This window comes from Castor canadensis, chromosome 12 (genome assembly GCF_047511655.1).
Source record: "Castor canadensis chromosome 12, mCasCan1.hap1v2, whole genome shotgun sequence".
NCBI classification, from domain to species: Eukaryota; Metazoa; Chordata; class Mammalia; order Rodentia; family Castoridae; genus Castor; species Castor canadensis.
The window spans coordinates 100,939,612-100,966,136 of NC_133397.1; the positions used below are offsets into that span (position 1 = coordinate 100,939,612).

Here is a 26,525-nt window from a genome sequence, read left to right on the forward strand (position 1 = left end):
ACACACACACACACACACACACACACACACACCATGGAAAAAGAATTTTAAAAATCCCATCTACTACCTGTGGTAAACATAGCCTAAATTATATTGGAGAATTTATAATACAAACAGGAAAATAAGAATGCTTGTGCTAATTTAAATCCTTACCCCTCAAAATTGATTACAGTAATAAAAGATTATAATAAAGAACTTTATTAAAAACATGACTCCACTCATTAACACAAATGTTTTGATCATTGTGAATAATATTAACTTCGAGTTAAAATTAAAATTCAGAGAGAAAATGTCCTTTTAAAACAAAATGCCAGCAAAAGAAGTATATGTGAAGAACCGAATTTTAGAATTTAAGGAATACAAACATAGATGATAAATTTTGATGTTAAAAAAAAAAACCAGGATATGGACAAGGTGGAATAATAAATAGTAATTTTTCTGGAGGAAGATCAGTGGAGAAAAATATATTTATACATTCTCAAAGTTTCCCTCTCCAAATTGCTTACAATATCCCATTTAAATGGACTCACAGAGTGGATGCTTCCTTCCCCAAGTGACAGTCCAAGATAGAGACATGAGTGATGGACAAACTGGAAGGTCTTGGCATTCAGGTGGGATGAGACAGGAAGCATACAGCATTAACTATACAAGGGTTTGGCTAAAAGTTTAGACTGAATTTAATCCTGAGTAAATTATCAGACAACTGAAGAATGTGGGTCATGCTGCCAGCCATCTGATGTGTCCCCTAGAAACAGGTCAAAGTCATCACAGACTCTAACAACAAAAAAGTGAGGAGAGATTTTAAATTGAAAAAGACTAAAATATTTATCTTTTAAATCTTTTTCCACCAAAATATCTCCTCTCCTTTTTGTTACAACATTTATGGTGACCTTGAGTGAAGAAGACAGATTATTTGTCTTGTTTACTAGTCTACATTCTTCACGTGCTAATTTCCTGTTCTTGAATACAGGCTAAACATCTTTAGCAAAAACACTGCAGTGCTAATACTGAAACAGGGTTCAGTTTGATCTGCTGTCTTCTCCCACTGTTTCTACAATTGGGCTTTTGCAGGGTGGGGATTGCAAGGGCTGAGATTAAGGTCTCTCAATAGTTCTATGGACCTTGGCCTTGGTCTTGGGTATTAGTGACAGAGGCTAAGGAACAGTGATTTCTCCAGAAAAAACTGATCTTTTGGAGTGAAAATTGTCAATGTCCATTCATGATTCTGAAATCCCATGATCATGAGGATCTCTTCAGTGTTCTATTTGGCCATCCACATAGTCTGTTTCCTATTTCTTCACATGGAAAAGGTAATTTCTATGATGAAATCTTGTTCAAATTAGCAATATCTCTTCTTAGTTCCAGAAACACTTGGTATCTGAGAGAGGGAGAAAGAAATAAAATGAGAGTCTTTGTTAAGACCTGGGGGCAGAGAACACCTGAGCTCCTATGGGAGGAGGAGCCAATTGCTGGGACAAAGGCTGCATGAAGTGGAATGTGGCATTCACAGTGATTTAGAGAAAACCCTCCTGAACTTTCAGTCCAGTTTGTGGTGCAGCATTCAGGACCCCTTCCAAGTCCCACCAACCAACTAGTGGTATCAGCCACTTCCTGACCAAATTGAGAGCTTTTCCCAATTCTCAGTGCTGTGTGTTCTTAGCACCCAGGATGCATATTCATAAACACACTAATGTGGGAGGGAGAAACACAATTATTATGACTATGAAAAGGGAATAGTTGGGTTGCAATTGGCAGAGCATAGGAAAGAGAGCCAGTAGGCTTCAGACAGCACCCAAGTCCAGTCCCACCTTTTACTAAAGAGGAGACTGATGCCTTAGGGCTCAGGTTTAACTGAAGCCACATGACACTCTGACAACCCTGAAGCTGACCATCTCCATAAATGTTGAGAAAGAACAGTAAATGGAGGACATAACAGGCACAATGGATGTTGAGTCACTGCCTAAACAGGGAAAATAATTGAAAAGTTCAGAGTATTTTAAAGACCTTAACAAGATTCATTTAAAATTGTAAGAGTGAAGGGAGAGCAGTGAGAACAACCACAGCCCAACACTTTTACTCTAATTTTATGAAGGCAATTCCATACTAGGTTACACCATAAAGCATTTGTGGGAATATTCTCAATATGTAGAAAAATAAATCTCTAGAGTAAAAAGGACTACACTGTGTTTTACTATACTCTCCACTCTTTGTATTTCTCTTTTCCCAAAGTGCTCATTTAGACGAGATTCCTTTTAGTATTTCATGGTGATCAAGAATGGCATAGAAGACTGGTGCCAGTGTCCCACACCTGCAATCCCAGATGCTCAGGAGGCAGAGAACAGAAGGATCTGATTCTAATCGAGCAAGGGTAAATACTTCTCAAGACCCTATCTTGAAAATACTAAACAACAAAAAAGAGGATTTCACACTGACTCAAATGGTAGAGTGCCTGTGTAGCAATTGTGAGGCCCAGAATGCAAACTCAGTTTCACCAAAAAAAAAAAAAGATAAAAAGAAGGAAAAAATGTGGCAAATAAGTGTAAATATAAAAAATTTTCCTGAGTTTCAGTTGTCATGCATTATTATATTTTCTTTAAGGAAGGGAGTCTGAAAAGTTTTATGTGAGTATTTTATTTCATGAAATTCTCTGACCAACACTACTGATCTCATTGGAGGACTGGGAAGTTAACATGGTACAATGAAAACTGCCAGATTTACAATAAAAATGAACAAGAAAATACTAAATTCCATTATGTGTAATTGGAAGAATTATCTTTTAGTACACTGAATTTTAGTGTAGGTACTAATTCTTATTTCATCTCCCAACAGTTTGTGCACATGTCCTTCAAGAATGAAGGCTAAAGGTCAAATCCATTCATCACCAGGTTTTTTTGTGACAGAAAAAGGTTTTGTTGAGGGGAAAAACAAATTCAATCGACAGTTAATGGTGTTCAGCTCATTGTATGGAGTAAGCCACACATATGGGAAAATTCTGCGTTGAAAACTTGAGAACATAATGAACCAGTGCTCCTAATTGTTTTTGCCACATATTAGAACCACCTGGGAGCTTTAATAGTCTGGGATGACTATTAAAGTGAGACTCTCCTGTGTGTGTTCAAGGTATTCATCAACCCAGGTGCTTGTATCAGTGCAGTGTGATCTGCAGACAGTGAATGGACCACCAATATCCATCACTCTTAATTCATCTCCGCATCTCTTTCATGGCTGGTTTCTGATCTACTGACTGGATCTCCCTCTTCATTTTGACAGTTGAAGCAAATCACTCTCTTGTCAGTTGCAATTGGTGTCAAGCTTGCCTTGTATTCTCAATCATATTGCCCATTGATATACCTGGCCTTGGAATCACTTTCCATTAAGTTAGTCAAATAAAAATCTCTCATATTCTCAGACCTCCAGATTCAATGTAGTTGAATTTTAGCCTCTTGGCTATACATGTCAAGTGGAACAGGAAATAAGGAGAGAACATAGACTGCCTCAGAAGCTCATGACCTATGCAACTTTGAAGTGTAGTTGGGGTCTACTTTTGGAATGACATCACTTTACAGTACCATTTAATATCCTCCAGGTAATGTTAGTGTCCATGAGGTACAGATACTGAGTTCTGATCAAACCATGCACATTGGAAAGGGCTGGAGGCTTGGGGATGAACACAACACTAACTCCCGGACCTGTCTTTCTCCCACCAATAGCCTAGTTTGCAATTTAGTTTTCTGTAATCAGGGTGCCTTCTCATTAATTTTAAATATTATCATGTGCATGTCCAATTTAAGACTTAGCAATTGACTTGGTCTGGGTTCCCTTGCACAAGCACAAGAGAAACTGATTCATAAAGGGCATGGTCCCAGAAGAAAGAGGCAATGGAGCTGGGGGTGCTGGAAAGACAAGTAAAAGTCAAGAAAAGGTGGTTTCTTAGAAATTGTATGTACTCAGAAAAAAAGAGATGTACTTTGTACAACATAGATAACAAATAGCTGGTCTTACCTGTGCTAGTTAAAGTATTATGAGAGCAGGGATGCTTAGGAGCAGAGTTCAGAATACAAATAGGAGACGATGGATACAGGAACTGACATGGTCACAGCCCATGGAAATTCAAGGTAAGAAAATGCAGAAGTTACATCAGTTGTTGGATAGAACCAACCTTGAAGACAAAGCACAGTAGGAAAATGAGATCAATACTACATAGAGAGTCCATCATAAAGAATAAGTGCAACCAAGAGTCACATGTTTGATTACCTCTGCATGTTGATGCTGGGAATCTGCACTCATTTCTCCACTTGCTGAACCATAGTATTCTTTGAATAATCTTCGGTTTCAAGAAATTTGTGGCATCAGTGAAGCCACATTGAAACTCATGTATGTTGTCAACTGAGCCTTCAGCAGTATCACACTCCAGCATTTCAGGCTTCTTCACTTCAATGGAAGCATCCAAACTTGACTCTGAAAATAAACCCAGAACCATTGTTATCCATGCCCTTATTGTGATATAACACAGCCACCAAGAAAAGAGAGTAGGGTGAGACAAATAAGTGCAAGCACTAAGATGAATCCTATATACTCTGATACTTGCATTTTTGTTGATATTTCTGACAATATTCAGTAATAATAAGATTGTCAAAAAGCAATGGCACTTCCAATTTATTGTCAAAGAAATTGTCAAGCACTGTGTGAGAAGTATTGAAAGGAGCCACTGGCACAAGACCCAAGATCCAAGTCCAGTCCCACTTTTTACTAAAGTAACAATGATAACTTGGGGCTGAACTTTAAATGAAACACATGACCTCTTAAAATCTAGAGCATACCTGTTCCATCAACATTGAGGAAGAGTGAGGAAGGCATCAATGGAGGCCACAGCAGGCACTCTGGATGTGAAGATGCTGTGAAAAGCAAGTAACCTGTTAGACATCAGGATGAAGTCAGAGCATGGAGTAAAAATTGATGATTCACACACTCCCTGTTCCCCAAAACTCTCTTGAGCTGGGTTTTGCTCAGGCAAAAACTGCTCATCTGTGAAGATGAGCAAGAGACAGAGTGACTGATCTCAGGTGCTGATTAATGGCTGGGCTTCTGGGAAGCCAATGTAAAGGAAAAGAGAGACCAGATGGACAGGGAGACAGTTATATACTACATGTTATTCACATGGATCAGGACATCAGGTCTCCGAAGGCTCAGGAACACTTCTCAAGGGACTCCTGCAGTGGGAGACTGAGGGCCCTTAACCCACCTGATTTTACTTCCTGCAATACCACCATGCAACATCAGAGGCTCCAGGAATTGACACTGAGCGTGACACAGGGTAAAGATGAGCATGACCCAAGCTACATGTGGATGTGAAGGGTTGAATTTATTGTCATAAGAACATCTAGAGCAAGCCAGGTGAGGTGGCCTAATCCTGTTACATGAGCTACTTGGGAGACTGAGACTGGGAGGATGGTGTTCTGAGGTGAGCTGGAACAAAATGGTAGTGAGAACCAATCTCAACAAATAAGCAGGGCTTGGAGTGTACCTATCATCCCAGTTAAAAGGGCCTGTTGCATTAAGTCAAAAGAGGCCCTGAGTTCAAATGCCAGTAATGCCAAAAAATGTTTGTTATAGATTTTTCAAGCACAGCCATTGTTATCTATGACCTTATTGGGATACAAGAGGGTCATCAAGGTAACAGAGTAGACTGGGACGTATCACAGTCCAAGGATAACATGGCTCCTGAAGACAGAGGTCCAACACACCCTTATTGCTCACATGCTCATGGGTGGCTCTACATAGCTCATTATCCCCTCTTCAACCTGCTGGATGTGGATCTGTGGCCTCCACAGAGGACTTGGCTGACAAGAGCATGGCCTGGCACTAGGAAGTCAGCAAAGCTCTAGAGCCACCTTACCTCTAATCTTCACTGAACAAACATGGGCCTCATAGGTGGTCTGCAGACAAACTTCACCCCTCAGGATGGCAGTACAGGATTGGGGGTTCCCTTGGGAGACCAGCTGGGTTTATTGCATTGTGTGGAGAGTACTCACAGTTTTGATTCAAAGTAGGGCTGACTTTAGGCCCATCCAAGGGGAGGGCAGTGCCTCTGAGACATTCTTCTGAGTCTAATTGATCAGGATGAGGAAAAGTGTGGAAATACTCTTCGCCTGATGAACCTGTGAAGAGTTCTTTCACTTTCTCCTCTTGCAGCTGACTGTTGAGTCTAGTGAGATCAGGAGGAACAAAAGATGATGTCAAGATGGATTACATGCCACAGCAACCCAGCTGATCCTGATGAGATGCTTATAGGTGAGGTCCAATACCATATCCTTTCAAAAAGACAAAGGAAACCATTCTCTGACATGGGCACAGCTTGATTGTCATGGAGCTGATAGAGAGGCAGAGAGACAGAGGGATTGAGTGTGCTTCAGATCAATTCACTGGCCAGCTAACAAGCTGATAGAGGGAAGTAGACTCAGTGCCACCTGTAAAGTGCAGTCAATAGAGAGGACACGTATGGACAATAGTGGTATGTAGAATTTCTTCATAAATGACATTGATTTTACATACAGCTATGCAGTGACTAATGGATCCATCATTGTAGACTCCCAGTGAACTTGTCACTTCTAGACTCTTTTCTATCAATAGTGGGACATAATAGGATTTTTTTAGCCTATTTACATTTTATGGCATATCTGTCCAAAACCTGGAGCCAAGAGTGCAGAAAGAGATGTGCACAAAGGGAACAGTGATTTCTTTAATGGGGAGAAGTCCTGAGACTGGATCATTCACCTGTCACTCAATCTAAAAGTAGTTAACTTTGCTAAATGGCTTATGTCATCATTGGTTGAGTGAGTGACATTGCTACCTGCAGCAGTCTTTCTTTACACTCAATGAGGAAATTGGTAACTATTTTCACCTCATGATTCATACTTTCAGAGCCCCTCCCTCATAGATTAACCTTGTTTTCTAGTCCTCAATCTTTCTTCATTACCTGGAGTTCAGTGAGTTTTCATCATCATCATCATCATCATCATCATCATCATCATCATCATTGTTTTCTGCAAATAAATTCAGGAAAGTCAGAGTTTTTAAGTAATTCTACCTGACCCATTTCAACAGAGTGTCCTATCTGAGCATGCAGACATAAATCATGTATGTATGAGTTCAGGATGCACTGGGAAAGCTATACTCAATGATCTCCTATGTTGACTTTGGTAGTGGGGCAAGGGATTAATACAATCAAAGCACCTTATAGACAAGTAGAAAAAATTCATAACAAAGCATACTCTTTGGCTTCTTAAAAATCTAAACATAAAAAAAAATCTAAACATAGATCTGACATATGATCCAGCAATCCCACTCCTGGGGATCTACCCAAAGGAATGTGACACAGGTTACTCCAGAGGCACTTGCACACCCATGTTTATTGCAGAACTATTCACAATAGCCAAGTTATGCAAACAGCCAAGATGTCCCACTACTGATGAGTGGATCAAGAAAATGTGGTATTTATGCACAATGGAATTCTACTCAGCCATGAAGAAGAATGAAATCTTAGCATTTGCAAGTAAATGGATGGAACTGGAGAACATCATTCTAAGTGAGGTTAGCCAGGCTCAGAAGACCAAAAATCATATGTTCTCCCTCATATACAGACTTTAGATCTGGGTCAAATACAGCAATGTGATTGGGCTTGGGTCACATGATAAGGTGAGAGCACACACGGGAGGTATGGGGATAGGTAAGAAACCCAGAAAACATGATAGTATTTGAGGTCCTCACTGCAGAGGAACTAATACAAAACCTTTAAAGTGACAGAGGTCAATATGAGAAAGGGGATCAGGAACTAGAGAAAAGGTCAGTTAGAGATGAATCAACTTAGAATGTAACACATTTATACATGGATGCAATGCTAGGAATCTCCCTGTATAGCTATCTTTATCTCAACTAGCAAAAATGCTAGTTGTATTGTTTATGCTCTGTCTTCAACAAAATTGGAGATAAGGGCAGAACAGATTCTGCCTGAAAGCAAGGGAGGGGATGGGGGTGTAGAGAGAGGGGATGAGGGATAGGGGAGAGAAATGTCCCAAACAATGTATACACATATGAATAAATGAGAAAAAACACTCTTTTGTAAAATTAATATATACTAATAAAAATACATGTAGCATCAAAAGTAAAAGAAAGAAATATTCTATGACAATATGCAGACCCTTTTTCCAGAATACCCTGATTTAGTGGATTACTATTATGGTATCTTGTGTTTAAAGGGCAAAGTTAAACTGTATTTTGTTCTCCTGATCACTAGATACTTCTCCAATTTCTTCTGGATTTGTCTAGCTATGTCTTTCCTCCTTCTCAAATGCTGATATCCAGGCTTTAGGGACACTAAGGGGTTTTATTCTCACTAATGTGCATTGATGGGCACTCCCTCATTCGATTTTTACAGCTTGGAAGCAAAACATGATTTGTGCCACTTTACAGATGAGAAACCTGAAATCTAGAAAGGATAAATCAGCTACTTGCCTACAGTCAGGAAGTGAGTGTTCAGGAAAATATGGGAAACTTTCATTCTTATTCCAGGCTCTTAGCACTCTAAGAATCTGCCTCCTGTCCTTAAGCACTGGATGGATACACCTCCAGCCCCAAGACCACGTGCCATCCATCATGTATGAGAGAGAAATTTGGAATATTTTGACCTCTAATCCTGTGCATTTCTCCGCTCTGTTCCCACTGAGGCTGCATGCATCCTGCTGTGACCTCACTTGTGATTGGAAACCAGGACATCTGGTAAGTGTTACTACTGGAGGTGTGGAATGTCCCATAAGCTGTGTATAATCAGGGCTGTGGTCAACTTACCTGCACTTATCATGTAGACAAAGGGCTCCACCACCCTGTGTGCCTCAGCCAGTTGCTCTCCATGGTCCTGCTGGTTGTCAGGGTTTTCCTGAGTGTGAAGGTCCTTGAGATGCTGACTGAGGGAGAAGGAGACCTCATTTTTTTCCTGTAACTGCTGGAGCAATTGAGTCACCTCCCCCACCTGAACTTGAATCAGGCCATCATCTTTCCTAAGGTGGGATAGAGAAATTGTTAGAGTAGAAATCGCATAATCATATGTGCTAAGATTTTGAGAGAGATTTCCATGAAAATAATCCCAAAATACCATCCAAGTACAATTCTGGGGCATTGCTTGGTGAACTGTGACTTTTTCTTTTATTATATTCTGAATTCAGTGGTTCAGAGGAAACTGCTCTTGAGGTATTTATAGATTCCCAGAAGTCTTGTGACTTCTAGGCATCTTTCTCTTAATGTTACGGCAGGATAAAGCTTTTCTTTTGTGGGGTCATTTGGTTTGTTTGTTTTTCTGTGAAATGCCTGTAGACAAGTGAATGTGAACCATGCAGAAAATAGATGCACCTCTGGATCTTAAGCAGGCAGAAGAAAACAGGTCTTCTCTGAGTGCAGGATATTCCTTGTCCTGGTTCATTCACTCTATGAATGAGAGAGACTCTATGAAAGGGAGAGACTGCAAAGTGCCACTCAGAACAGACAATGCTATTGGCTGAGTAAATGAAGCCAGAGTAAGAGCAGCTTTTCTTGACCTCTGCATCATGAATGTGGCTACCTTTGGCTTCTTTGTATGATCTTTTGGGGCCATTCTCCATAATTCTCATGATTGTTACCTTCCACTATCACTGGTTGTTACCTTGGATCCAGTTCTGATAGTACTTGTTCTTCATTATCAGCCTCTTCATCCTTGAGATTTTCTACAATCAATTTCAAACAAGCTCACTTAGACATTAGGCAGTTTGACTCAGCCATTAGAAGTGCAAAGATTGGCACAAAGACATATATTATCTGTGTGTGAATTCAGAAAGGCCTCATGTTTGTCCATGAAGAAATGCCTGGCATGACATTCTAACACATGAAATGAATGGCCCCAATCCAAGGGATCTCCATAATGGCATGCCCTACATTTAATTGGACAAAGAAAAAAATCTTTTGTTATCTAGATCCATACATTCTTGAGAATCCAGCTGCCCTCAGGACTTTCCAGCTGTACCTCCCACTGTTGCAAAGCTGGTCCCCAGGCTCAGTGGTTCTACCCTGGCTCTCTCAGCAAACCAACTACCTTCTCTAGGACAAGGAAAAATAGCCCTATCTCATAAATCTCCATACATATAGTAATTTCACTGGGTCCTTCATGCCTGCTTCTGTTATTTAATCAGACATGGTACCTATTAGATACTCCTGTACCCCACTGCCAGATTCTACTACTTCAGGTCCCTACACCAACCCCTGTGAGTGACTTTGTCCTACTCTAAGTATACCTATGAATGTGACTTCCTTGAATGCTACAACTACCATTCAGCACATATTTTAATCATGTTAGACATGAGGAAACAATTCCAGGAAGGATAAATCACCTCTTGCCCTCAATATTTCAGGGTGAGGATACCTGGGAAGCTGCCATTCCTAGCCCAGAGTCTTTTCAATCCAACCAGCTTCTGCCTGTCATACCCTCCTTTCTCTGGGGTTGCTGGTAGATGCTGCCTGGTGTCCAAATGCCATGGCCCATCAGGGAGCACAGGCAGTGTTGGAATGCTGTGGCCCCTACCCACTGCATTTCTTCTCTCCTCAAACTGACACAGTGCTGCTCTGTCAAGGCCCCAAATGAAATGTAGATAGCAGGAGAGCCAGAAAAAGATTGCTTGTCTAATGGAGTCTTGTGTGAGTTGAGCACTGTGGAGCAGCTCAGTGGATATAGGGCCTGTGCTCTCCTCACCTGGGCAGAGCCTGTGGGCTAGGTGCTCCACCAGCCTGCACCCCTCAGCCAGCTGCTCTTGGTGGCCCTGACCGTGATGGCTGGCAAAGTTATCCTGGGTGAAAAGGTCGTTGACATGCTGACTGAGAAACAAGGAGGCCTCTCTACCTTCCTGTAACTTCTGCCTTAACAGGGTCAACTCTCATGCCTGAACTTGAATTAGAAAATTGAATTCCCTAAGGTAGATACAGCAGGGAAAATTAACAGTTAGAACTAAATGAATATCAGATTGTTAGGGCTTTGACAGAGATTTATATGAGAATATCCTCTTAAAGTTAGAATTCTGGTACATTTTGGGCAACTATACATAAGTTTTTGAAGGTTAAACACGCTATCCAGGGCAACTACTGAAGACTTAGAAACCCCTGCAGGGCTTCTACTTTGTAGGTTTCTTTGAATATGCTTTTTTCTACATACATATAAATATGTACAGTTTTATGTATGTAATTAAATTTATGTATATAAATATGTATGTATATATGCATACTATATATGTTTGTTTAGTGTATGCATTATATATGTACTTATATATGTAGATGTGTGTATATATGTATGTATGTTCTTTATATATAGGCAGACGGATATAAATCCTACACACACACACACACACACACACACACACACACATCTAATTCCCTTCCTTGCTGTGAACTGCCTCTCAGTAACCTAGATGCAGTATGTGGAACCAGACATGCATTTCACCCTGTCTTATTACTGTACACAAGAGAAAGGGGTCTGAGAGGACAGGACATTTCCTGAGACTGATTCAAACAACTCTACAAGAAACAGAAGGAAAATATACATTGTTGGCTGAGTGAATGAAATTGGTTCAAATGAGCAGTGTATGTTTAACCTGGCATCATGAATGGGGCCATATTATTCTTTTTCCTTTCTAGGACCCTCTTCATATTTTACCTGTTGTGATCATTCATTTTTGACAGTGGCTCCTTTTTTTTTTCTTCTTCCTCATTTTCACGATTTTCTGCACATTTAGAAATAACAAGTCAGACAAGAAGTAGTTCTGTGTCTCCCTGTCCTCCTGGCCATGGTGACATAAATATTTATGGATGATTTTGAGATACAGTGAGAGAATTGCTCTGAATTGTCCCACATTTTGTCTTTCAAGAAATTGGCTAGCTTACTTTCATGATCCTTTAGAAAAACCATCTGTTACCTGATGAATCAACATGTTCTGTCTAAAACTGGGGAGAAGTTTAAAATGCCTTTTGCTCCCTTGGTCACCAGATCCTCCTCCAGCTTCCTCCCAGGTTTCTCCATCTGTACCCAACCTTGGGCTACAAAGCTGGTGCCTGGCACAGACACTATGTATTGTCATAGTTCTTATAGAGAGCCAACTCCTATCATAGAAAAGGCCACAGGCAAGCCTGCCCCAAGCCCCTCATCCATCTCAGCACCACAGAGGACTGCCAGGTAAGCCTCTGCTGTGTGACCCTGGAAAGTTCTCTGTGTGGAAAGTATTTCACCGTGGACCAACATTCCCACCACCAAGTTCCCCTGCATCAAGTTCCTTGCACAACCCCACTCTCAGTGGCTTTATCCTTTTTGAAGTGCATTAATAAACATTCCCATGTTCATTGCAACAGCTACCTTACAAAACATCTGTCATCACATATACATGAAGAAACAGAACTGGAGGAGGTATAAACTGATCATATGCCTCTGAGGAAAACACTTTTCCTCCAGAGTTTCCTTCTCTCCAAAACACTGCCACCCATCCTCTAACATGTCCTCTGCACTGGTGTGTTTTTTCTTTGCCTTCCCACCTTGGCAGACCTGTCCTTCTGACAAGCACAAGAGTGATGTAAAAGGATAAGCCTTGTATAAAGGTCACTAGTGGAGATGTGGAGTACCCTGTGAGCTGAAGACCTTGTAGCAGCTTGTAGTAATCAGGACCATGGCCACCTCCCCTGCACTGAGTTTGCAAACAAGGCAATCCAGCAGCCTGTGCCCCTCATCCAGCTGTTCTTGACAGCCCTGTCCATGGTAGAAGTCAAGATCTTTTTGGGTGAGGAGGTCCTTGAGATATTGGTTGAGAGACAAGGAGGCCTCTCTCCCTTCCCGTAATTGCTGGCGTAATTGGGTCAGCTCTCGTGCTTGATCATGAATAAGGGCGCAGTATTTCCTAAAGTAGGTAGCAAGGAAATGTCAGAGTGGACATGGGGTAATGAGAAGTGATAAGGTCTTTGAGACAGAATTCATCCCATAGTAGCCTTACTGAAGCATTGTGTCACATGGTTAGTAATTAAAGCAAAATTTTTTGAATATTCATAGTAAAAATAGTTAAATTCCTGAGCCATTGTACATCTAGATCTAATGTCTGTGTGAATTTTTTCCTTGCATGTATGAAGTAACTTTCCCTGCTATGGAAAACCTGTCAAACAGCTAAGGCACAAAATGCAGAGAGTGGGTGTGTATCCCTCTCTTATTTTGATCATTCAGTGGTCATATATATGTGACTATTGAGAGCCAGGAGCACTTATCACTCATCTGAACTCTATTTTTATTTAAGAAGTTAATTAGAAATGGTTTGGAACTCAAGATTATACAAGAAGAGAAGCAAATTAATTTAAGGATCAACTTTATGGTTGTCTAATTGCAGAGCTATTTTCTCCTGGAGCTGCAGGGGACATGTCCACATCATCTTAGGTGCCATTTATAGTCCTTGGTAATTATTTACCTGGGAGCCTTTTTCTCTTGTTCTTCTCCAGCTTTGCAACCAATTTTGTTTTCTGAAAATATAATCAGATGGAACAAGTCACCTTATATTGCTACCATTTTATGTACTGCAAACACAGGGACTTAAATATTATCTGTTGAACTGGAGTCCTTGGAAAGGACCACTTGGATGTGGGGTGTGTTCTAGGAATATCTGGCTCTGTTTTCCTGAACCACTGCATAGATGATAGTCCTGTTCTGATAAATCATCAACACATGTCCACTGTTTGAACACTGGAAAACAGTTAAGCATCCAATTTCTCCACAGATATCCTGGGGAAATTGTCTAGCTGCCTTTGGGAGCTCTTGCCCAACTTCTCCCATCACACATCTTCCTTTTTCTGGTTTACATGGTAATAGACACTGAGATTAGATTTAGGTGAAATATACAAACTACCTCAAGATAAGGAATTCTTGTTGCTCTCCCAGGCACAGCATCCTTGCTATTCATCGAGGTTTGGGGTACCAGGATGTAGCCTTGCCTTCAGGGAAAATTTAATATACAAGAAAGGATGATAGTGCAAGAATGTTCAGGTACTCAGAAGAATGCTAGAGGAGGACAAGTCAGGAGGAGATGGACTGGAGCCTAGAACTCAGCAACCTTAATAACATCTCCAAAAGCATAGATAAGATTACCATTCAAACTGCAGATGCTGAAGGAACACTGTTCAGAAGTGATATTTAACAAGACAATTAAAGAAGAGTTGAGATGACACATTACAATACAGACTGTGGGATTCACTCAGTCTCTTCACTGCTTCCACACACTGCATTTGCCAATATACCAAGGTGAGAAGTGTGGCATGAAACCAGGAAGAGTACAAGCTGCCTGACCCACCTTATGTCTGTGCTTAAAACCCACTCCTAGAGTTTGACTGAAACCCAGGTATAGCAGCAGGGCCTGAGGCAGAGAGAGCTGTCTAACAGATAGAAGGCTGAGGTAAAAGATAGGGAGGCTACAGGGGAGACCATTGGGAGCCTTATTCTCTCTGCAGTGGGGGTACTCACCTGACACAGCCAGAGGACTGTGCACCATGTACTCCTCAGATAGGAAGGATGGAGTGTTGGGAGGCTGGTGGAACTCAGATAGATCATGACAAGAGGATGGAGCCAAAAACTGCTCATGCAATGAGTCCTTCTGCACTGCGCTAAGGCTTGCATCCCCATGCAGTTCCCTGATGAGCCCAAGTGTGTAAGAAGAAGAGAATGTTAAACAACAAAATTGTGGACTTGAGAATTTTTCAATTGCACCTTATGGATAGCCTAAATGGGAGGTCACAAAATGCAAATAGGACATTCCAAAAAATCCTCTGTGACTGAGACACAGGAGTTTGAGAACAGTGTGTATGTGTGTGTGTCAGGGGGGTTGTGGCAGTGGAGGTAGAATTTGAGAGAAGGGGGTACTCAGTGGAGCTCAATGGTGCTCAAGGAGGTCAGATAACATGCAGGTGAGCAAGGAGACCAACCTCCCTGTATGGGCAGGGATGACATGCACACCATGAGAACCACAAAAACTGCATCTTGCTCCACTTTACTTGCAGGGTTCCAGTGAAGAAATCTTTCTGACATGGGCATTCCAGGCCTTATTCTTTCACTATTGTGTTTAAGATTAATCTTTTCTCCAAATATAAGGGACTGTAGAGCATTTTTTTACTCAGCTGAACTCTGTGTTAATTTAATAAATTAATTAGAAATGGTTATGAACTGAAGAAAATAAAAGAAAGGAAGCAAAACCATGTAAGGATCTACTTTGTGGTTGTCTAATTACAGAGCTGTTTTCTCCTGGGATCTGCAGGGGACATGTCCACATCACCTTATGCCTCATTGATAATGCTTGGTAATCACTCACCTGGAAACCTTTGCATCTTGTCCTTCTCCAGCGTTGAGACCAATTTTGTTTTCTGAAAATATAACCAGATGGAATGTGTCATCTTACATTGATACTTCTTTACCAACTGCAAACAGGGACATAAATATTCTCTCTTGAACCATGCAGGTGGCCTTGGGGTGTATTCTTGGAATAGCCAGCTCTGTTTTCCATAACCATTGAGTAGACAGTCCTGTTCTGTTAAATCATTATGTTCACAGCCCGAACACTGAAAAACAGTTAAGCTTCCCCACAGGTATCCTGGGGGACATGCTTAGCTGCTTTCTGGACATTTGCTCAACTTGCCTTGTAGAAAAGCATACTCATCTTGGTTCAGATGAAAACAGAGATTGTCATCTGAGATTAGATTTATGTGAAATATAAATTCCCATAAGGGAAGGAATATTTTCAGCATTTTCTGGTACAGAACCTTTGCAATTCATGTAAATTGGGGGTGCCAGGGTATGACATTACCTTCAAGGAATTATATACATAGGCAAAAAAAAGTGGGGATTGTTTAGGTACTCAGAGGAATGCTTACTCAGGATAAGCAAGGAGGAGATGGACTGGAGGTCAGAGCAGAGCAATGATGAAAACAACTCCAAAATTATGGGCAAGGGTACCACCCTCCTTGGAAATGGCTGATGCTGAAGGAACATTGTTCAGAAATGACTTTTAATAGTGAGATAAGATGACACATTAAAAAATATGTAGGATTCAGGTACTGTCTTCACCCTGACATGACTGATTCCACATCTGAATTTGCTAATGTGCATCAAGTCAGACAGGTGTGCCCTGAGAGTAGGAAGGTGAAAACTGACTGTCCTTATGTGTATGCATGAACACAGTCCTAGAGTTTGACTCAAACTCAGATATATCTGCAGGGCTTGCAGCAGAGACAGCTTTCCACCACACAGATAGCTGAGTTAAAGTATAGGGAAGCTACAGGGGAGACCACTGGAGCCTTAATCTACTTTCAATGGGTGCACTCACCATCCATGTCCAGAATACAGCACTCAAACTGCTCCTCAGGGGGAGATGCTGGAGTTTTAGTAGTCTGGTGGAAATCACACAAGTCCTGGCAACTGGAAGGAGCCAAATACACCTCATCCTGTGAGTGCTGCAGCACTGTAGTAATGTCTTCCACAACTTGCAGTTCCCTGCTGAACCCAAGTGTGTGAGGAGAAGAGAATGTTAAACACTGAAAGTTTAGATTTGACAACTTCTCAGTTGGTCCTGAAGGGAGACTAAAGAAGGGGCCAGAGAAGGCAGAGTGGTTTCCCCTTTGCAGAAGAGGAATCATAAAATCCTTCTCTGACTAGCACAGAGAGTGACTGTTGATGGAATTGAAGAACAGTGTGGGTGCTGGGTGGGGAGTTGCAGAGCAGCAGGTCCTCAATGCACTGGCCAGATAACATACTGGTGAGCAAGGATACTCAACCTCCCTGCATGGTAGATATGGCATGCACACCATAAGAAACATAGAAACTGCATTTTGCTGCAATTTACTTGCAGAGTCCCAGTGAAGAAAGCTTGCTGATGTGGGGATTCCAGGCCTTGTTCTTTCACTGTTGTGTTTAATATGAATCTTTTCTCCTACCACAAGAGAGTGTAGAATATTATCTGCTCACCTGAACTCTATTTTAAAGTAAGAAATAAATCAAATTGTTTTTCAACCCCTGAAATAAATGCAGGTAAGCAAATTACTTCAAGGATCTACTTTAGGGTTGTCTAATTGCAGAGCTGTTTTCTCCTAGGATCTGCAAGGGACATGTCCATATCACCATAGATCTCATTAACAGTCCTTGGTAATCACTTACACTGGATATTTTGCCTCTTGTCCTTCTTGGGCTTTGCAACCAATTTTGTTTTCTGTAAATATAATCAGATGGAACAAGTCACCTTACATTGCTACTACTTAAGCAGCTGCAAACACAGGGACATAAATATTCTCTCTTGAACTCAGATATTCTGAGAGGACCACTGCAGATGGCCTTGGGATGTATTCTAGAAGTAGCTGGCTCTACATTTCTGAACAAGGGTGTACACAGTCCTGTTCTATTAAATCATCAACACATTTACATCCTGAACACTGTAAAACAGTGAAGCATACATTTTCTCCCATATATCCTGGGGAACTTGCTTAGCTCCCTTCAGGGCCTTTGCTCCCCTTGCCCTGTAAAGCTTGCTTGTCATGGTTCAGATGACAGTAGACACTGAGATTAGACTTATCTGAAATATAAACTCCCACAATGGATGAAATACTTTCAGGAATCTAGGGTACAGGAAGTTTGCCAGTCATGTAATTTGGGGGTGCCAGGGTGTGAACTTTCCTTCAAAGAAAATTCCTCATATAGGTAATGACACTGGTTCTCAGAGGAATGCTTTTTCAAAAGAAGCTAGGAGGAGAGGGACTGGAGGAGAGGGACTGTGCAGCTGAGCAATTACAGTACCAACTCCAAAAGTATGGGCAAGCCTAACACCCTCCTTAGACAATGGGTGATGTTGAAGGAACACTGTTCAGAAATGACATTTAACAGGAACATGAGATGACACATTAAAAAAAATAGACTGTAGGATTCACTCACTCTCCTCACCCTGGCATGCATTGATTCTACATCCTTCATTGTCTAATGTGCATCAAGTCAGACAGGTGTGCCCTCATGCTATGGTGAAAACTGACTGTCCTTATGTCTGCACATGAAAGCAGTCCAAGAGTTTGACTCAACTGAGGTGTATCTGCAGGGCTTGCAGCAGAGACAGATTTCTACCACACAGACATCTGAGGTATAGAATAGGCAGGCTCCATAGGAGTCCATGGGGAGCTCTATCCTTTTTTCTATTGGTGTACTCACCATCTGCATCCAGAATACAGCTCACAACCTGCTGCTCAGGTGTGGATGCTGGAGTGTTGGGAGTCTGGTGGAAATCACACAAGTCCTGGCAACTGGAAGGAGCCAAATATATCTCATCCACTGAGTGCTGCAGCACTGCAGTAATGTCCTCCACCTCTTGCAGTTCCCTGCTGAACCCAAGTTTGCAAGGAAAAGAGAATGTTAAATAGTGAAAGTTCAGACTTGACAACTTCTCACTTGGTCCTGAAAGAAGGCTAACTGAGGGGCCAGAGAAGGAATAATGGTTTTCCCTTTAGAGAAGAGGAACCATACAATACTCTGACTAGGTCAGAGAGTGAATGTTGATGGAGTTGAAGAACAGTGTGAGTGTATTTGGGGGGGTGGGCAGAGGTGTGGAGAGCAGGAGGTCCTCAATGTACTAGTCAGATAATATGCTGGTGAGCAAGGAGACTCAACTTCCCTGTATGGTAAAGGAATGGGCAGGCACACCACGAGGACCACAGAAGCTGTATTTTTCTCCACTTTACTTACAGGGTTCCAGAGAAGAAAGCTTTCTAATATGTGCATTCCAGGCCTTGTTCTTTCACTATTGTGTTTAAGATGAATCTTTTCATGTAACATAAGAGACAGTAGAACACTTTTGCTCACCTGAACTCTATTTTAATGTTAGAAATTAACTATTAAATGTTTAAAACCCATGAAAATAAAAAAAGGAATGCAAAACAGTTTAAGGATCTAGTTTGCAATTGTCCAATTCCAGAGCTGTATTCTCCTGGGATTCTCAGGGGACAAGTCTACATCACCTTAGGTCTCATTAACACTCCTTGCTAATCACTTACCTGGGAGCCTTTGCCTCCTGTCTTTCTCCAGCTTTGTAACCAATTTCATTTTCTGAAAATGTAGTCAGATGGATCAAGTCACCTTACATTGCTAATTTTTTAAACTCCTGCAAACACAGGACATGAATAAATATTCTCTCTTGAACTCAGGTATTCTGAAGAGACCACTGCAGGTGGCCTTGGGATGTGTTCTAGGACTAGGTGGCTCTGTTCTCCAGAATGATTGTGTAGACAGTCCTGTTCTTTAAATCATCAACACTCATTCAGAGTCTGAACACTGGAATGCAGTCAAGCATGCAGTTCCCCCTCCCCCTGCAGACATCATGGGGTACTTGCTTAGCAGCCTTCTGGACCTTTGCTCATCTTTGAGGTAGGATAGCTTGTTTGTCTTGGTTCAGATGACAACACATGCTGAGATTAGACTTATATGAAATATAAACTCCCAGAAGGGGTGAATTACTATCAGCCATCTTTGGTACAGGAGCCTTGCAATGGATGTAATTTAGGGGTGCCAGGGTGTGACGTTTCCTTCAGGAAAATTCTTCACATAGGCAATGATAGTGGTTGGATGTTTAGGTACTCAGAGGAATGTTTATTGAGGACATCCCAGGAAATAAGGATCTGGAGATCAGAGCTGAGCAATCATACTAGCAATTCCAAAATTATGGGCAAGACTACCATCCTGCTTGGAGAATGGCTGACTCTGAAGGAGCACTGTTCAGAAATAACATTTATCAGGGAGTGGAGATAATCCAATCAGAAACAGACCATATTATTGACTCACTCTCCTCACCCTGGTGTCCATTGATACCACATCCTGCATTTGCTAATGTGCATCAAGTCAGACTGGTGTCCCTTGAGACTAGGAAGGGTGAAAACTGACTGTCCTTATGTGTGTGCATAAATGCAGTTCTAGAGTTTGACTCAAACTGAGATGTATCTGCATGGGTTGCAGCACAGACAGCTGTCTACCACACAGACAGCTGAGCTAAAGAATGGGAACACTACATGGAAGAGCATTGGGAGCCTCAATCTATTTTTAATGGGTGTCCTCACCATCCATGTCCAGAATACAGCACACAAACTGTTCCTCATGTTGGGATACTGGAGTGTTGGGAGTCTGGTGGAAATCACACAAGTCATAGCAACTCGAATGATCCAAATATATCTCATCCACTGAGTGCTGCAACACTGCAGTAATGTCCTCCACCTGTTGCACTTCCCTGTTGAACCCAAGCATGTGAGAAGATAGAATGTTAAACAGTGAAAGTTTATACTTGACAACTTCTCTCTTTGTCTTGAAGGGAGGCTAAATGAGAGGGCCAGAGACAGCAGAGTGGTTTTCCCTTTGGAGAACAGCCATACAATCTTCATCTGACTAGGACAGAGAGTGACTGTTGATGGGGTTGAAGAACAGTGCGTGTTTTGGTAGGGGGTTGGAGAGCAGGAGGTCCTCAATGCACTGGTCAGATAACATGCTGGTGAACAACAAGACTCAACCTCCGTGTATGGTGCAGGTATGGCATGCACACCATGACAATGACAGAAGCTGCATTTTGCTCAACTTTATTTGCAGGCTTCCAGAGAAGAAAGTTTCATGATATGGACATCTTGTATGGCCTTGTTCTTTCACTATTGTCTTTAATATGAGTCTTTCCTCCTGCATAAGAGAGTGTAGAACATTATCTGCTCACCAGAACTCTATTTTAATGTAAGAAAAAAATCGAATTGGTTTTGAACCCCAGAAATAAATGCAGGTAAGCAAATTAATCAGCAGAGCTGTTTTCTCCTGGGCTCTGCAGAGGAGAGATCCACATCATCTTAGGTCTCATTAACAGTCCTTTGTAATCACTTACCTGTCAGCCTTTGCATCTTGTCCTCCTGTGACTTTGCCACCAATTTCATTTTCTGAAAATATAATCAGATGGAATGACTCATCTTACATTGCTATGGCTCAACCAGCTGCAAACACAGGGACATAAATATTATCTCTTGAACTCATGTATTCTGAGAGGACCAGTGCAGGAAGCCTTTGGGTGTGTTCTAGGAGAAGCAGGCTCTGTTTCCCTGAACCATTGTGTAGACAGTCCTGTTCTGTTAAATCACAAACACAAACTCACAGCCTGAACATTGGAACACAGTGGAGCATGCATTTTCCCCACACATATCCTGGGGGACTTGCTTAGCTCCATTCTGGACCTATGCTCCCCTTGCCCTGTAGGAAAGCTTGCTTGTGTTGGCAGTAGCCACTTAGATTAGACTTATGTACTATAAAATGACATAAGGGATGAAAGAGTTTCAGGAATCCTTGCCATTCATGTAATTTGGGGGTGCCAGGGTTTGATCTTTCCTTCAAGGAAAACTCAACCCATAGGCAATGATACTGGTTGGATGTTTAAGTATTCTGAGTTATACTTATTTAGGACAATCCAGGAGGAGAGGAACTGGAGATCAGATCTGAGCAATCATAGTAGCACCTCCAAAAATATGAGCAAAATTACCATCCTCTTTAGAAAATGGCTGATGTTGAAGGAACACTGTTCAGAAATGACATTTAACAGGGAGATGAGATAACCCATTAAAAAAAACAGACTAGCATTCTCTCACTCTCCTCACCCTGGCACACATTGATTCCATATCCTGCATTTGCTAATGTGCACTAAGTCAGACAGGTGTGCCTGAGAGTAGGAAGCAGGAAAACTGATTGTACTATCTTTGTGCATGAAAGCAGTCCTAGAGTTTGACTCAAACTGAGATGTATCTGCAGGGCTTGCAGTACAGAGCATTGAACCACACAGACATCTAAGCTAAAGAATAGGGAGGCTACATGGGAGACCATTGGGTGACTTATTCTCTTTTCAATGGGTGTATTTACCATTTGCATCCAGATTAGAGCACACAACCTGTTCTTCAGGTGGAGACAGGGGACTGTTGGAAGGCTGGTGGAAATCAGACAAGTCATGCCAACTGGAAAGAGTCAAATACACCTCTTCCACTGAGTACTGCAGCATTGCAGTAATTTCCTCCACCTCTTGCAGTTCCCTGCTGAAACCAAATACGTTAGGAGAAGAGCACGTTAAATAGTGAAAGTTTACACTTGACAACTTCTCACTCTTTCTGAAAGGAGCCAAAATTAGGGGCCAGAGAAGGCAGAGTGGTTTTCCATTTGGAGAAGAAATTTGGTTAGAAGTTGATTGTTGTTGGAGGTAGAGAACAGTACATTTGTGTTTTCAGTGGGAGGTGGGTTGGAGAGCAGCTATTCCCCAATGCACTGTTCAGATAACATGCTGATGAGCAAGGAGATGCAACCTCCCTGTGTGGTACAGGCATTGCATACACATCATGAGAACCACAGAAGTTGCATTTTGCTCCACTTTACTTGCAGGGTTTCAGTGAAGAAACCATATCTGTTTGGAATGCTGATATGAGCATTCCACACTTTGTTCTTTCACTATTGCATTCAGTCTGGATTTTGATTCCAGTTGCCTTTTCTTGGTTGGAATCCCAGATGAACAAATGTTATGAAAGAGCATGTGCCTCTCCTCCCACTTTCCTCACAAAAGTCAGTGCAGAAGTTCACCCTGATTTCTAGAAAACCTGAGTATCATTGAACTGGGGTTTCCCTGAGTCTAGGTTAATAAATGTGACAAAATAATGGAAGGAAACTAACAGAACAGCCATCAAGAATGAGACCCCATTCCAATCTGGCAGAAAAGATGAAACAAGATATATTCAGCCTGTTCTGGTTTTCCTTGAACCTGAGGTGTCTAGATGACATCACTGCTTAATAAACCATGATTTCACATCACCTGAATATCATAGACTTTTCCCCTTCTTCTTGCCTCTTATCATCTGGGGTCCCTGCAAAACACATTCAGACAGAAACAATCACAATGAAGACTTTTGTTATGACTCATTACATTGTGCTAATTAGGCACATGGATTTAAATATTCTTGTTGTGAGAACAGAATACCTTGAGAGAAATACTCAAAAGTCTCCAGATTTTGTTCTTAGAGAAATGGAAAGGTTTCTTTTCCTCAACCACAGGGTAAGATGTTCCTGACTTGCTCAATTAATATGACAGTGGCCTCTGTCCTGAATCTGGTGATCAGTTAGAACTATGCTTTTTTCCCAGTCAGCAGGAAATCTTTAAAAGTGACTTTCTAGAAATGTTTCTGCAAGATTCAGCCCTTACTCTGTCAGACACTCTGGTTGTTCTTGGTCAAGTTGAGATTATATATGAGACTAAACTGATGTATACAATCTATGGCGCCTTAGGAGAAAAGACTTCTTATGCTACAAAAAACAAGATACTTTACATTCAAGAGGATGGAGAGAGCCACAGCACATGCCATGCCTCCCAGAATAATTCCAAACATATCCAAGAAGTGTGTGTATGTCAGTAGGTATATGGCACCTTATCATTGAGAAGACAATTTACAGGAGAGACTGAGGCTTGGAGTTGAGGAGCCATGACAACAGTATTTCCAATGATGTAGTCAAGAGTACCAACCTGTTTGGATGGTCATTAATGTTGTTCAGTATCAACAATTAGCAAGAACAGTTGAGGAGAGATTAACTGTCCAGCTTACAGAATAAGCTCAGGCATCAGTGGTGGTTGTGTCTATTTAAAGTCTTTTCAGCCTTACCTCTCTGGTTCGTTGGTGTTCACCACTATGAAATTTCCTTCGGACCTCCAGAAATATGGTTGGTATAAGTGCAGTTCTCTTTTAAAAGGAGTACTTACTAGCTGCATCCAGAGAAGATTCTTCACGGTCATCCAACAGAATATCAGTGATGCTGGGAGGATGGTGGGTTTTGGAAAGGTCAATGTAATTGGAGGAAGACCTAAGATCTTCATCCAATGAGTTCTCAAGAGTTTCTTTAAGTGTCTCTTCCTGTCCCTCTTTACTCAGCCTGCTGGGATAGAATGTGATTAAATCAAGAGAATGAGATACAAGTTTCCCAGGTTCTCCTGATAGAGCCATAAAGGAATGGTAACATATGGTAGTGACACTCCCTTCAAAGAGAAAAAAAAAAACCCAGGATCAGGATGAGGTGTAGCTGCTTTGGTGGCACCAGACAAGAGGGGGAGCTCAGTGTACTGACAGGAAAGTGAGCTGATGAAGGATTTTCAACTCCCTCTGTGCCCACCCACCCTATATACTGTATGTTGTGCAGCACACACAGAAAGCTGTAAGAGTGACTTAACCTTTCCTACAAGTCATGCTGAGTTTTACATCAAGCAGAACAGTCAATGTTGTGGAGACACTGCAGAGTTCTAGAGTCTTAGGCATTTTAGGACTCTTTATGTATAGAGAGACATGATACAGATTTTCTTTTTGGTCTGGTTAGGTTTTTTGCTATGAAATCTCTGCCAAGAAGGTGAGACCAACTATACAGAAACCAGATAAGCACCTCATCCACAATTTATCCAAACAAAAGAAAACAGGTAGACTCTGTGAGTTCAAGGACTTCATGGGCTTATTAGTTCCATCTATTGTACAGATGAATACTGCCAAGACAATGGACACTTTGTGAAATCTGTGGCTGCTCTTGACCTGGGACTGTTCATTTGCAGACTCTTTTTGTATTGTACCCATCCTACCCCAAACTCTGAATATTTATTGTTACCTGGTGGACAGCCACTTGCAATCATTATCATTTCCCTCATCTTCATGATTTCCTGCAATCAAAGTCAGAAATGGCTAGTTAAGCATTGAGTAGTCTCATATTACTCATTATAAAAACACAGTGGCCTCTCTGGGCAGAAAGACATAAATATCCATGGAGGATGTCAAGATCCAAAGAGAAAATGGTAGTGTATATCTCATATATTGTATTCCCATGAATGGCCTGCCTTGGTTTTATTACTCTTCAGCTAACACTTCTCAGATTGATGTACCACCCACATTGCAAACAGTGCTGAAAATGGAAAGATTATTAAAAGTATCTTGTGTTACCCAGTGCATCACATTATCTAGCTGCCTGTGGATTCTATACCTGCAACATTCATTTTAAAAAAGGAGTAGAGAATCCAAATGAAAAAGGGTAAGGATAAGGACAAATAGACCAAATGCCTCAGTGATTACCTATATAAAGTGATTTTCCATGTATATGGAGAAGTCTTAATGCTGTCAAGATGTCACTTCTTCCTAACTCGACCTATCAATGCAGTGCACTTCCAATGAAAACATCAAGAGATTATTCTGAAGATAGCAAACACAAAATCTCAAGTGTCTGGGGAATGTCAAAAGACCCAGAAAAGACAATGTTGAAAGAGAGCAAAGTCAACAAACAGACACTGCCCAAATTCAAGAGTTCTTACATAGCTTCAGTAACCTAGAAATGGTGGTACTCCTGAGAGAATCCATTAAACATACACTCAGAAAGAGATCCTCACAAAGACACTTATCAAAGAAAAGACTATGCAATGGCAAAAGGAATCTTTTGAACAAGTGATACTGGAACAAATGGACATTCAGAAGCCACAAAAATAGATTTAAATATAGTCCTTATAACTTTCACAAATATTAAATCAGAGTGGATCACAGACCTCAAGTGTAAACCATAAACTGTCTTTTGCCCCAGTGCTGGGGCCTTGCACATTCTTGGCAAACCCTCTTTCTACACCTCCAGCCTACCATCTTTTTATACAATGCTCAAAGATGATGAACAAAATCTAGGTGATTGTGAGTTTGTGTTTAGACACATTGCCAAAAGCACAATTCACAAAAGAAAGAATGGATAAGTCACTTTGTTAAAATTGACCTCTGTTCTGTGATATACATGGTTAAGGTAACTAAAAGAGAAAGGACACACTGGGAGAAAAAAATCTTTATAAATGTGGCTGGTAATATATAAAGAGATGATTTTTGCCTGGCACTGCTGGCTTGCAACTGTAATCCTAGCTACTCAGGAAGCAGACATCAGAAGAATCACAGTTCTAGGCCAGCCTAGGCAAACAGTTCATGAGACCCTATCTTTAAAAAACCCATCAGAAAAAAGGGCTGGTGGAGTGACTCAAGGTGTAGGCCCTGAGTTCAAACCCCCATTCCAACAAAAAAAAAAAGAGAAAAGAAAAAAGATATGATTCTTTGGAGTTCTAGGTAAGGGAGGTAGGAATTAATAGGTGGAGTAAGGTGGACTTTTAGGACCATAGAACTCTCCCATGTCACTGCTATGGAGTGTATATACAATTCTGTGTCTTCCAAAAGTACCTAAGAAGCCCCAAAGAATGAGGGTCTTTACTTTTATAAACGCATTCAGGAAAATTCCATTCCTATCTATGATGACTACAGCTACTATGTGATCCATTTTCTTTAGATCAGATTGAATTTTAGGAAACACAAAATGATCAATTGCCCAGAATTAGAAAGAAAACAAATAGGCTGAGCCTGGGAAGCTTTTATTCTTA

The 26,525-nt window shown here is 41.2% G+C and overlaps 2 protein-coding genes across 4 annotated transcripts in view; both read right to left on the minus strand.

The window, feature by feature from the left end:
• Positions 1 to 216: 216 nt before the first annotated feature.
• LOC141414902 (uncharacterized) lies at positions 217 to 14,291 on the minus strand. Of its 3 annotated transcripts, XM_074050577.1 has the most exons (10): positions 13,509 to 14,291; positions 11,726 to 11,792; positions 9,692 to 9,752; positions 8,845 to 9,053; positions 6,977 to 7,043; positions 6,033 to 6,205; positions 4,821 to 4,895; positions 4,255 to 4,458; positions 4,003 to 4,159; positions 217 to 1,378 (listed from the first exon to the last, which is right to left on the minus strand). In XM_074050577.1, the coding sequence occupies exons 2-9, from the start codon at positions 11,736 to 11,738 to the stop codon at positions 4,038 to 4,040; spliced, it is 924 nt and encodes a 307-aa protein (XP_073906678.1). In that variant the 5' UTR covers positions 11,739 to 11,792; positions 13,509 to 14,291; the 3' UTR covers positions 217 to 1,378; positions 4,003 to 4,037. The 3 variants fall into 3 exon arrangements, with proteins under 3 accessions (XP_073906678.1, XP_073906677.1, XP_073906676.1); XM_074050576.1 differs by lacking the exon at positions 13,509 to 14,291 and having other exon boundaries at positions 11,726 to 11,864; XM_074050575.1 differs by lacking the exons at positions 9,692 to 9,752; positions 11,726 to 11,792; positions 13,509 to 14,291 and adding an exon at positions 9,403 to 9,659.
• Positions 12,659 to 26,525, minus strand: part of LOC141414740 (NBPF family member NBPF3-like) — a 74,001-nt gene continuing 60,134 nt past the window's right edge. The window contains exons 5-17 of the mRNA XM_074049042.1: positions 24,743 to 24,794; positions 23,856 to 24,028; positions 22,917 to 22,968; positions 21,983 to 22,149; positions 20,964 to 21,015; positions 20,164 to 20,330; positions 19,108 to 19,159; positions 18,269 to 18,438; positions 17,234 to 17,285; positions 16,407 to 16,576; positions 15,396 to 15,447; positions 14,313 to 14,721; positions 12,659 to 12,970 (exon numbers count right to left, since the gene is read on the minus strand). Of these exons, the coding sequence (XP_073905143.1) occupies positions 12,662 to 12,970; positions 14,313 to 14,721; positions 15,396 to 15,447; positions 16,407 to 16,576; positions 17,234 to 17,285; positions 18,269 to 18,438; positions 19,108 to 19,159; positions 20,164 to 20,330; positions 20,964 to 21,015; positions 21,983 to 22,149; positions 22,917 to 22,968; positions 23,856 to 24,028; positions 24,743 to 24,794 (1,877 nt within the window). The 3' untranslated portion in view covers positions 12,659 to 12,661. The remainder of the gene's footprint in view (positions 12,971 to 14,312; positions 14,722 to 15,395; positions 15,448 to 16,406; positions 16,577 to 17,233; positions 17,286 to 18,268; positions 18,439 to 19,107; positions 19,160 to 20,163; positions 20,331 to 20,963; positions 21,016 to 21,982; positions 22,150 to 22,916; positions 22,969 to 23,855; positions 24,029 to 24,742; positions 24,795 to 26,525) is intronic.